Source organism: Rattus norvegicus, chromosome 2, assembly GCF_036323735.1.
Source record: "Rattus norvegicus strain BN/NHsdMcwi chromosome 2, GRCr8, whole genome shotgun sequence".
NCBI lineage: Eukaryota > Metazoa > Chordata > Mammalia > Rodentia > Muridae > Rattus > Rattus norvegicus.
This window is the reverse complement of record NC_086020.1, coordinates 83,027,854-83,041,435: the sequence shown is the minus strand read 5'-3', so window position 1 is coordinate 83,041,435 and position 13,582 is coordinate 83,027,854. Positions and strand designations below refer to the sequence as shown.

At 39.0% G+C, this 13,582-nt stretch overlaps 1 protein-coding gene across 3 annotated transcripts in view; it reads right to left on the bottom strand.

The window, feature by feature from the left end:
• The window catches only part of Ctnnd2 (catenin delta 2), an 847,941-nt gene that overhangs the window by 685,974 nt on the left and 148,385 nt on the right, over positions 1-13,582 (bottom strand). For 2 of the 3 annotated variants that reach the window (NM_001271502.2, NM_001415019.1), the window contains exon 2: positions 713-849. In NM_001271502.2, the coding sequence (NP_001258431.2) occupies positions 713-849 (137 nt within the window). Of the gene's footprint in view, positions 1-712; positions 850-13,582 lie in introns of those variants that run through there. The other variant, XM_039101550.2, reaches the window with a different exon arrangement.

Here is a 13,582-nt window from a genome sequence, read left to right as displayed (position 1 = left end):
CGCTTTACTCCCTGGCATAGATCAGAAGACAATAGGAGTCCTGATCCAGATTTCTACAATTGCTTACTATCCCTGATTTATAAGAAACATGACCTCCTGGGAGCAGTTCTTTTAAATCTCAGACGTGAATTAATTAGATTTTGATGACTTTGACAGGGAAGGTTGTAGAATTTTTCATGAGCTGCAATTAACATGTTTTATATGGTGAATTCTATATATACATTTCCCTTGCACTCTTAAATTTTAGGCCTCCACAGTCTCTAATATACCAGGTGTGAACCAGTTTACCCCCTAAAATGACTAGTCATAAGAAACACCGGGAAAGGCAATTTTGTTTAACCTACTAAGATATTCTCAACATATTCTCAACTTTCACCTTTCTAGATAAATGGTGATAGTTTATTAGACGATATTTTCTGCACATCAACTATTTGGCCTGAAACCTTTACCGAAGGTTTACGTATGTCAAGTTGATCAACATAACTTCCAAAATTTCATCTACGCGAAAGTGTTCTTATGTTGGATTATGTTACAAAGCTGCCTAAATCCTGAGGAACACCATGAAATCAAGAAGAATTGTGACCCTACTTTAGTGTTACTTATGTAATAAACACTAACAGCATCATTCTCAAACAAAGTAACCAGCAATGGTCACCTAAAGAAGCCATTTTCATGTGACCCCATGAATGCCACATAAATGGAATGCTTCTACCTGTTCTTTGACGGAGGCAAGGATAGCAGAGGTTGTTTCTGTCTCAGAGCCATCCCCATTGGAGGTGTTTAAGCCTGGGCTCAAGGAGCTGTTCTTCTCAGAGGCTGACGGAGGCTGGTCTGGGACAGGCATAGCTCCTGTAACACAAAAAGGCAAGCTCAGACCAGCCAGACATGACTGTAAACAGACATAGCAATGAGGGGTACAGTTGAAAGAATGGCAGTTAGGAGCTGTCTAGACAAGTGTGATAGAATTCTGTAACAATGAAGTAAAACAACATGTCACTCTGTATCACCCCCAGACAACTCTGAGCTAGCACAGGCACATCTCTATCGGACAATAAATCATGATGAGGTAGGAGCAAGATTAGAAGGACGAAAAGAGGGATAAAAAACGCTGAGTCCAAGAATCTGTATAACTTCAGTTGACATCTTTCTTACACAAATGCATTACTGTTTTCTATTGGTATATTTTCGATTCAGAAGAAAAATCTATTACACACACCCCTGTAAGGGAAAAACATCACACTGTGAATGACCAATTATTACCAGTAACTAAAATGATACCCCAAAGATGCTTGGCTGGTACTGTGAAATACAGAGAAGAGCTGGTCCATCTGACCAATAGTTATGAAGTTTAGACCTTGGCAGAGAACAGAACAACAACAACAACAGCAACAAAAAAAAACTCTTTAAAGCTAGGATTTTGTCCAGCTTTATGAAAGAAAACAGAAACTCATCTCACATTAGCACCAATGCAAAATGGACGCACAGATTCAGGCTTAAAATAAAAGACTACCCAAAGTTATTTTCATTCCATTATGAAACTCAGACAAGTTCAGATGTTAGCCCTGTAGGCAGTGGCATTAGATGGGGAGGCCTTTGGCAAATGATTAAGCTATTGGGTGAAAATGTTCATGAGCCTGTTGTTGTCATGATAAGGAAGATCAGATGGGACCTCTCCTCCTCCCACCAAATAAAAACATAGTAAAAAGAATCATCTATGAACCAGGATACAGGTCCTTACCAGACACTACGCTTGTCATGCCTTGACCTTGAACTGCTTGACTCTCTGTAACTATGAGAACTAATGATGATGATAATGATGATGCTGATGATGGTAGCAGTGGTGGTGGTGGCAGTGGTGATGAATTTATGTATGAATGTATGCACATATGTATTTTAGTAGTACTAAGGATTGAACCTAGGGTCTTTGACACAGTAGGACAGCACACCATCACTGGCAGCCTGAATGGATTAAGAAAAAGACTGCTCTGTCAGGTACATTTCTCTTCAAGCAATCATCGACAACACAGAAACCACTGGAAAACTAAGACAATGTTTGTTCATAACATTCTAATAATAGGGTGATTAAAAGTTATTACCATAACCACACAACTGTACTAACATGTACCTCTGGAACTAATATAGTTCATGTATTCACAAGTACTTTCCATTATCCCATTCCTAGCACCCTAGCTTTGTTACTGAAATAGAATTTCCATAGATGTTCTTATTCTATGTGATGAGTTACACTTGTTTAATAATACTGGGATATGAAAACCCAAGAAAGTCCACTAATGCACTATTTTACCCAAAATATATACTAGAAATGTGTCATTCAAACTCCTCACTGCACTTTTCAACCAACCAACTACTGGAGATTTTTATTTGTTAAAGTAAGTTATGTCTAATATCACCTAGGAGATCAGGTTAGCATTAGAAAATAACTCTGTTATTAACAGAAGATATGAGAGCATTTAGGGAAACGTGAGTAAGACAACTTAAATACCCAATAACGGTCAGCACAAATCTTGACTAGGGGCTATGCAGCCATCGCTGACATATTCAAGACATCTACTGGGAAGGCCAGAAACCAACAGGGTAGGTGATCCCTAAATGAATGTGGTAGGGTGTTGAGGAGATCACTTGAAACATATCTATGGATTTACATAATTTCCCTATGTGGTCTCTTTTGTGATCAAGTCCCATGATTATGCAGGATGTAGAAATTTAGGTCAACAAATGCACCCAAATAAAGTAGACCTATGGCCTTGAACTGAGGTATTTCAGACAGGAAGAAGGGAGGGTCACAGAGGAATAAGAAAGAAAGTGTCACGTCTGAGTTGAAGTCACATCGGGGCTCTGGGAGGCCCATCTCTGATCTTGACACTTGACTACCAGTGCCCATGCACAGGGTTATACAGAAGCACCCAACTATGAGAAAGAAGGACCCTTGCATACTTTAAATCATAAATATAAATTTTATCTTCTCTAAACTTTCATCTGACCCATGTTAATTAAAGTGAACAGGCTAGTATTATCATCAGTGGCTTTTCTGACAACAAAAATTGTCGAAGACAGGGGTTCCCAATCATCCTAATGCTATGATCCTTTAATATAGTTCCCTGTGTTATGGTGACCCCAACCATGAAATTATTATTATTATTTTTTGCTACTTCACAACTGCTATTTTACTACTGCTGTGAACCATAATGTAGATATCTGATATGCAGGGTTTCTTATATGCAACCCCTGTGTAACAGTAATTAGACCACAAAGGGAAGAATTCACAGGCTGAGAAACATTTCTCTAAGTTCTCCAAGTTAGTAAGCAGTGTCAATGAGTCCAGAACTCAAGCCTCCTGTCTTGCCTTTCCCACTTTTGAGCCTTTTGAGATAAGTCTTTTTCCCATGACCTGTAATGCCTCAGAAATGCCAGTCTGTTATTAAGTTTTATTGTGTATTTCTTAAAAGTATGACAGTGACCGATCATAAGAGTTACGGTTTATCCTTCCACATTTGATTCAAATAGCATAAGAGATACTTAGTGCTGTTTATCCAGTCCCCTTTCCTCTCATTCTACTGGCACATGAGCAAGAAGCAAAGTGAAGTATTCAGGGTTTACTCTACCATGTAGAAAGTCTCAGCTATAACCATAGGCAAGTTCCATGCCTGAATGCAAGGGATGCACAGTAACTTCTGCAGTGTAATGTTTGCAACCAGTTTTAACTTAACATTGGTCACTACTATGTCCGAGAAGGAAAGACTATTCACATGCTCCTAAACATCTTAGCTTGTGATGTACAGTGAAGAAACAAAGGAAACTGTGGAAAAGACCAGCATAACAAGCCCACAACTGCCTCAGCCTGAGTATAAAGGCTCCATTTCTCCTTCAGTAATATGGCCAAGCACTGTAGTCTTAATTGGAATTAATCTGCTAACAGTACACATTCAAAATGGGCTAATCCCAAGAAACCTGAAGAACATAGAGAAACAAAATCTTAAAAGAAAGGAGAGAGAGAGAGACACAGACACAGACACAGACACAGAGACACAGAGACACAGAGAGAAATGAAGGAAGGAAATTAACCTTCAGTACCGTCCCAAAGACAGAAATATATTTACTTGAATGAGGACATGACAACCTCATTTTCATACAATACATTGTATATTTAAGTAGAGAACTAAGGTAGAGGTTTTGTTATTCAGCAACATCTTCTAAATAGTTTCTTGAAGCCATAAAAAGTATTGTATAGTTTAATTGTGCAATGAGTACTTCCTGTCTGGTAAACATATACTTCAGAAATGACTTATCTAATGCTTATGTGTAATATTTGTCTCATTGGAAACTAATGGCATTTTTAATACAAAAATTCCTAGAGGTAAAAAGTATGGGAATGAATGTCATATTATTTGTATTTCAAGTGTTCAATAGCCACTTTGCCCTGAAACTATTATATTGGAGAACAAAAGATATTGTTAATGTCACACATAGGGTTGTATAAATGGCTCTGATAAACATTCCATCATCCAATATTCAGCTAAGACCCTGAACAAGAGAATTTGGGTGGAGTTGTCATATTTTGGGTATAACCTGAAGGAAAGGTTTGCAGGAAGTGAGGGAGACAAGTCTAGGTGAGCTTAGAGGTTTATTCTTAGCAATGGCTCTGCCAAGATGTATGGATTGTGGGCACGACAGACTTTGGAAGGGAGGACCCTGCCTACAAATCTTCAACTGAAGACCCTTCTGCCCATTTTAATGTTACAAAGGCCTCCAGATGCACAGCAAAACACCTGAGATATGTAACTTATACAAAAATATTATTTAGACCACAATTCTGGAACTTTGACTAAAAGACTAAGTGGACTGCTGCCTTTAGACCTCAGGTCACTGTCAAAGCAAGGCAGAGCTAAGCTCTTAGCTCAGGAGGTAGGGAGCAAGAAGTAGAAGAAGAGACCATGTTCTACAGTTTCCATCGACAACCCACTGATATCCATGAGGCACCACTTCCTAAAAGTCCCACCCCTTCCCAATGTGTCACCATGGAGAGCAAACTGTTCACACTTGAACCTTTGGGAAACACCCAGGATACAACATATAATGTAAGTTGACCTTGCATGAAACCTTCAAACACACATCCACTTTCCATGGTGTTTGTTTGCTGTCATGACCTGGGCAACTGAATGCTCAGCCAGAAATAAGATTTTCTTTTGAGTCATGAGATGAAGAAGAGGCAGTTTCTGACCACTGTGTATCATGTCTGCATGTTTGCCATATTCTACTGTGATCCACCTAAGTATAATTTACCTTCTACTTCAGAATTGGTAAGGATGTCCGTATGTCTTCTGACACTCTTTGCTCTACCTTCGACACGTGACTTCAACTCTATAAAAGCTGTATTACTCCCCTGGACTCTTCCTTACTCAATGCCAGAATATCCTGTGTTGCCATTTGTAGATCATCCCCCTCCCGACCATGCCGTCTGGTCCCACCAGTATGCTCCAAGACACAAACAAACTGTCATAGCACAGTGTTTGCTTAACTTTCGCCACTCAGCACTTTCACAGTATACCATCATTCATACGGAATTAATACTAAATAATGAAGTACTTCAAGTATTGCCATTTAAATATGTATGAAAACGAGCGGCTTAACGTTTCAAAATCCAATATGTTTCAGCATTTGATTTTATACTTTTTACCCGCTTGCCATACTTCAAAGACTTGAAAGATGAGCAGTGCTATTTCTCTGGAAAGTAAGCTTCGAAGTCCACAGCCAGTACAGACTAGCACCAGGACACCAATGTTGGACTCATTTGTGTAATCACTATGGACACTAAAGTTGAATACTAAATGTGTAAATAGCATGTCATTACCAAAGCCCTGTCCTCTGTCAGATGTGCTCTGAACCCATAAAACAAATCTATCCTTCCTTCTGTCTTTTAAAAGAGAAGTTTAAGATACCTGCTTGTTATAATACAAACGAGATCATAGTTAATCACTGTCAAAGCAGAGTAATTAGGATGGGAGTGTGATCTGTCCTGAGCTATATTCAATTTACCACACCTAGCTCAGTAGTTGATCTATAACAGCCAGTTAATATCTGTTGAGTTAATGTATTAACTATTAGAGTAAAATCAATAACGGCTGCTTACCAGAGCATGTAACATAAGCGAAATGGGCTTTTCATTGGGAGCACTTCTCTGTTCAGCACTTGAGTGATTTATTTTGACTTAGGAAAGATTTTCAGAAATCCTCAGACTAGTTGAAGGCTTTTGCCTCGGTTGACTCCCTACAGTTGGGAATCCTGGGTGTTTGACTACCGAGGTACAACTGTCAATCAAGCAGGCCTGGGACCTGATACAGGAAAACAGAATCTGAAAAAAATTCCCCACAGCATACTATTCAGGGATGGCAAGCATCGGCATTGGACTATGTTCGGAACACAGAGCAGCAAGAGCCACAGAAGGCAAAGCCAGGAGGTGGAGAAATGGGCACTTCCACTTAAGAACTTGAAGTGAGACTCACCAGGAGGTCAGAAGCACAGCTGCAATGGGGCATGTGACAGCAGCATGGGGACCTGTTGGGTTGAGCACTGAGTCCCGCCATCTGATAAACAAAGAAGATATTGTCCTATGTGCTCAGGGACATTAGAACTGTGGAATAGGAGCTAAACTGAGCATCCCCATAGGCTTAAGATCTGTGGTATTATTATTCTTAGGGAGATGCACTCCATCTGCAGGTCAAAGGGCAGTGCCTGAGGAGGCTACAGCAAATGGCAGCTGCCCAGCCACAATCTTACAGCAAGGACTGTAAGAAAGAAAGAGTCCCTCTCTTCCCACGCTTTTCTTTCTAAGAATGGGGTCATTTACTTCCACATTGCCCAAAGGAATCTCTCAACAGTGTATCCAAAAATATTTTTCAAAGGGTGATTCTTGGAGGAAACCAGTGAGCAGCTGTATATCCCAAATCTGTGTGGGCTGAGCCTACATCCAGAGATGGCAAGTCTAACACTGGAGTTAGAGCAAAGTCAACAAGAGGGAAAGTTCACAGTAAGAGCTGACAGCGTCTTCTGGCACGCAATCGTGATGCTCAGGGAAAAGTCAAAAGGAGGCAGAAGGTTGAATGACTTGGAGCAGAAGGTGGAGTATGACACAGAAGGACCAGAATAGATCCATGAGGTAAGACGAGAGGCTCAGGCAAAAGGAGCCCAATGGCTCTGACTTGGGGGGTATCAAGACGACTCTCAGTACACTAAGAGGGAGGGAAATCAGAAGCAGGAGTCAGGCTTAAGGGACCCTTTTCTAAAAAAAAAGAAAATATAGTGACAACCTTGAATTTGATAATGGTTGTGAACTTGTAATGTTAGACAACTCTCCATTTGTCACATCCGGGGAAATATCACTGCCAAGAGGCAGAAGGCGCTGTATACAATGTAGGGTTCCAGTGCGCAGCCCACGGAGACTGAAACCTAGAACCTTCACACAGCCCCTCGTGAGCAGTACAACCTTCTGCTTTGTGTCACCCCAACTTTGTCTACACTAGACTTTGGCAAAGCCAAACTCATCTGAGGCTGGATCTGCAAATGATGGCCTGGAAGTTAATGGTGAGCAGAACCCCAACATCCATGCAGGTCATTTTCTGTCATCCCTCGTTCCCTGAAAACCCACAGACACCAAGCTCAGCACATTTTCTTATCTCTTAGCAGAAGAGTAATGAAAAGCACCTTGAGACATCCGTCTGCCTGCAGCACTGCCTCCTCTAGTCACAATCTTTATCAAGAGAGTCAACTGCCTCTGCCAAACATCTGGTCAATATAGGCTGATGTCTTTGATTCCTTGAACTCCACGAATGAAATGGAGCCTTCCATTTATTTGATACAGATGGTATGTTTTAAATGGTCACCCAATAACACATAACACTGTTTCAACTTTTAAAAAAAAAATCCCATCAAACATAAATAAGAATGTAATGTGATTGGTTACTTTCTCTATTCAGTTTCCTTCAACTTCACTGAAAATGCTAAGAGTGATACCAATAAGTTAGCTCAGGTAAGTATGTCTGATGCTAAGCCCCAGAGCCTACCCAAACCTGAGACCCACATAGTGGGAGGGAGAAAACTCTTGCAGACTGCCTCTGACATCTACGTGAGCACAGTGATGCCCACGCCTCTCCTCTACCCGCCCTAAATAAATAAATGGCATTTAAAACACTGTCCCTTCTAAATTGATGGAAGTAACCTAGTCAGGAAAACACTGGTATAACGTTTAAATTGTGGCTATGGCAGGCAGTGGTCCTGGCCTGAACTATGATTATTCAGACTAGCAACAACAGCCCTCCCCAACACACACACACACACACACACACACACACACACACACACACACACACCTCTCTTCTTGGCATAGATACAAGATTTTCATATTTCTATGCACATCCTTTTTATTATTTATTTTATTTTACTTTAGTGGTGTGTGTGTGTGTGATATGTATATGAATAATAGGCACATGCATAGCATAGAAAGTATGTGTTCAGAGGAAACCTTCCAGGCATTGGGCATCTTCCACCATAGGCATCCTGCGGATGAAACTCGGGTCATCAGACATTTTCACCCACAAGCTCTTCTTCACAGCACACTTATCACACTTAATTTCCCCTACAAAGCCTTCCCCAGCATGTATTAATCATCACAGAGACTATTGCTTACTTTTTGCTCATTTTATCCATATTTTTTTTTCCTTTCTACAACCCTTCTGGACAACTCCAGACAAGAGGAATCACTTCCTCCTCACTGTTACCTTGACGTGTGTGAGCTCTTCTCCAGCACAGCATTCATCACTGTGAGATCTAACAATCTTACCTTTCCTGGATTTTTATTAAGATCATTTGGTGTTAATTAGGACAATACTAGATATGACTATGCCCCCTTTCTTCTTTCCACTGTTTGAATAGATTTTTGTGTCATTTGTAACTAAAATTGCCACTACATCAATGATACATTTAGACTTACAAAAACACTGTAAACTTACATCTTTTTGTCACCTAATCAGGTCATGGATTCTTTAAGCTCAAAAACTGTATCCCAATCACATTTATGACCCCAGTGCCTAAAATCATGCCCTATAAAGTGCTGACATGATACTGCTTATTGAATATGTCAAAATAAAAATAGAGTGAAAACTTATTAGCCTCATTAAAAAATGTTAAGAAATTCTATTCCTAAAACACTGATTGTTATACAAGTGTTCTATACATTTTTCCAGGTTTGTGAAGTTGACAAATTAATGAGTTTGGGCAATACACAGGCTATTAAAGTACTCAAGAGATACATATTTTTGCCAACCATACAGCTGGCTGTGCCTCCATTTGCAACAGAAATGTCTGAGTGAAAATAATGATGATAATAAACCATTTCATGTCCACACTAAGTGAATATCAGTCATCTGCCTCTGGAACCCATGGCCACACTCACTACCCAAGACAATGCAGTCACATTTTCCAAGCCAACCAAGGCTTACCAAGCTGGACAGACACCTCTCTTTGGAACAAGGAAGGCAAAGCATGGATTCTAAGGTTACAATCTCACCACAGTAACAATGGGACAAACAGAAAGCGGGCACAGGCAACGTTAATGTTTGACTCCCTCTGACTATGATAGGAGGATCTCATGAACCTCATAAATGAAGAATCTCAGGTCATGACTGACCTTAGCTGAAACCTGAAAGAAAAGGGGCTCCCCACAGTGATATCACACAATGGGTGTCCAGAGCAGATTGGCACTGTCTAAGAATGTTGAGAGTTCCCTTCTCTACTCTTGGAATCTGAAAGCCCATCTAATACTGGGATCTCTGCAAGATGCATTAGCTCTTTAACCATATGTTAAACAAACACATAGATCTCCATTCTATTGTTATGTGGATTTGCATGATAAAATTCTTGGTTTCAAAATCAAGTTCCACAATGCAAAGCAGCCAGTCCTCAAAAATTTAATTGGTGTGAATTACCAATTCTGACGGTCACTATTCATTAAAAGGAAAGACCCCAATGCTGGCCCTGCACTGTCCAGCAACATGTTCTTACTGTGAAGCACTTGAAAGTGTCCACCAAATTTGGAGCAATTTGCCCTTCACACCAATCACAAATATACATGGGATACCTCATGATTTCTCCGGACGCTGGGAGGCACGTGATCTCCCCTCCACACCCCCTGCGTGTATCAGTGAGATTCCAAGGTCAGAATTCATACTGTGAGTAAATATTCATTGTCAAACAGCATATCCAAACATTCTAACAGGATCATTGCCAGCAACAGAGCACAGGGTTTCTACTAATCTTAAACAACTTTTGTTGCAACAATTGGCTTAGAATATTTTTTTCAAAAAATATTCCTCTATGTCTTCAAAGATAAAGCAAAGCTGGAAACACAATGGCTGAAAAAAATATATATATAAAATGCCTAAATCTTAAGTTATAGATCTACTTACTACATCATAAAATTTCAAGAAAAAATGAAGTAAGCTTTGGTTTAAGTGTTGCCTTCAAACCGTAACTGTATAGAAAATCTTCATTCTTTGGAAAGTTATAAAAAACTTTAATGAATCGTAATAATTTATACTCTTTGCTCCTCTACAAAATCCTCTCAGGCTCTCCCCATTACATCTCCCTCCCATCTTCATGTCCTTCTAATAATTAATTAATTAAGTAATGACTAGTTATTTTAATCTAGTTAGCCCAGTAAGTGGTCTCCAGCTCTTCAAGTATATGGTACCATCCATATTTTGTTTCTCTCATGAAAGTTGCAAAATAAGGAAACATTCTTATTTTTGCATGAGAACAAATACATAGCCATTAAATACTATATTTTATATGTTTAAGGATCATGCTCTGTAATTAATAAAGAATTTTAAATTGAAAAACAGTTGAATGTTGCAGAAAGGTAGTAATCAGTCATTAATCCTATTTTTGAAGTCTATTTACTCCATTTTCCAATTTTTCAATTTGCAAATATCATTACTATCATCAAGCATCAGTTACAGAATGTATTTACAAATTCCCTTCTTCTCAAAAGATAAAAAAAGAAAGACTCTTAGTCATTGGCTCCATTCTTCAATTTCCTCTATTTTATTACTATTTATTATGAGGCACAGTCTAAAAGATAGACAGATGATCAGGTGAAGAAGTTCGCAGGACCAGGTTCACTAGGGTTCTGTGTGGAGTCTATCATATGGAGTGGGGCATAGGACTTGCTAGGCACTGCGTTTCTCAACCCAGAGACGCTGAAACCCTCCTCAGCTGGAGTCTTTATGAAGATCCATTACAAATCCATAATATATTAACTTACTTTACCAATCAGATATTGAATGCTATTTGTCCTCTTGCTGTGGAAGTTAAGGTGGGGCTTACATTTCTATTACTAAAATCAAACAGCTGTTTCCTCTGATAGTCAACTGGCATCCTGAAGCTATCCAGGGTCCCAGCAAGAGTCATCTAATTAGCATAAAACAAAGTATCCTTGAAAGTGGTGTTTAAGTGTTCTTGGTCCAGAGATTGATGATCAAGATCAAAATTGCATCATTTTATTTAATGACATAAATAACAAACATCAAATCACAATGTAATGACCAACTGCAATCATATCATATCACACTATTCTAGGTTCCTACTTACTCATAGAGACATCTTTACACTGTCCATGTAGGCACTGCTTTTCAAGAACGGTGTTCCCTTTTGGTCCTTTATTTCAATTCTCTGTTTCCTTCAAGGGATTAAAGTTAGCTGGGACCTCAAAATTGACTGTAAAATTTAAGGGTTTGGGATTATGAAGAGTTTCAAGAAAGGAAGGTAACTCCTGACGCTCAGTGCTGTTCTGTGTGCTCTAGTCAGTGTCCATGTCCAATATGTTAGGAACCAACACCTAAGTCCCTGATTAATCTTTACAACTTGGAGCATTGTTGGGTCTTTAAAGATGAAGTGTCATTAAAGCTACATGCTATAAATCTATATTTATCTATTAGTGATTGTGGTGGTTTGAATATGCTTGGCCCAGGAAGTGGCACTATTAGGAGTTGTAGCCTGTAGAATGCTCACCTCCTCCTGAACCATGCCTGCCTGGACACTACCATGCTACAGCCTTGATGATAATGGACTGAATCTCTAAACCAGCCCCCAATTAAATGTTGTCCTTATAAGAGTTGCCTTGGTTATGGTGTCTATCCACAGCAGTAAAACCCTAACTAAGACAGTGATAAAAATTTGCTTTTCATTTCCATATATCTTTCAAATGTGTTCAGAACATTCTTTTATGTTATTTGGGAAAATGTAATGACCTTAAAATATGTTGATAAATTCTTTGGTATGGTTGTCGCCAGGGAGTAGAGTTTAATTCACTTTCCCTGGGAGTAAGGGTGTTGTGTGATTGTGACACTGAATTATAAAAATTATTGTGATTTCTGTGTCTATTGTTTGCTCTTGTAACAAGCTGCGATGTTGAGAGAAAAGCTCAAACATCTACATGAAGAAGTACAGACAAGCAGATATAACTGATTCCTCTAACAATGGCCATTAGCTCTTTTGTTGCTTTGTTTTTATTTTAAATTAATTTTGGATTAAAATTTCATCTTTTCCCTCTTCCTTCTCATTTCTCCAACATCTCCTATGCCACCGTCAAGTACAAAGCCTACAATGACTATAACCATGGGAGCGGGCACACACACACACACACACACACACACACACACACACACACACACACGCACATGAACAAAGAACAAGAGAGAGAGAAATAAACAGATATATCATAAACATTATATATACAAAAATAATAAACACAACGTCCTAAGTCCATCTAGTGTTGCTCATGTGTATGTGTTTTCAGGGATGACCGCTTGGTATTGGATAACCAGTCAAGGTTTTATTCAACTCCATTAGAAACACTGTCTGGGATCGCAAATAAGCATTGCCTAGGGAACACCCAGGGGTTTCAGGCTGTTTGTTATTCCACCATTCTGAGCCTATACTGACTGTCACACCAATCCAGAAGTCCTGATGAGGCACACTTACAAAATTTCCTCAGTGGAAAAGGCATGGGAATATAAATTTCTTTTGAAGACAAATTTTGTTCTTCTTTTTACTTTATTCTCTGTTCCTTTAGGCTTGGAAAACAGTGACTGCAATTTGTGACAGACAAAGGAACTGAATGTGATCAGGTTTAATTACCATACCACTGGGAAATACACTTACATGCCCCACGGTAATTGGCAGAACAGAGAATTATATCTGTTCAAAGATGATCAGTTTCAAAGGTGTTCTCATTGTTATATTTTGAAAGCTATGAAGTTCTTGACTAGGAATTAGAAATTATTAAGAAATCAATTCTAAGATTTAAAATAATCACTATTAAATATCACTTAAGCTATCTCACATATTAGATATAATCAATAATTACCTGTAGATGAATGATAAACACATGTAGTGTATTACATTAAATATAAATGATACATTTAGAGAGATGATAATGTTTCTAAATAAAACAAGGATACACTTCCAAAATTGTTATGAGACAAAATTCAGGCCACATAGGTATTCACCT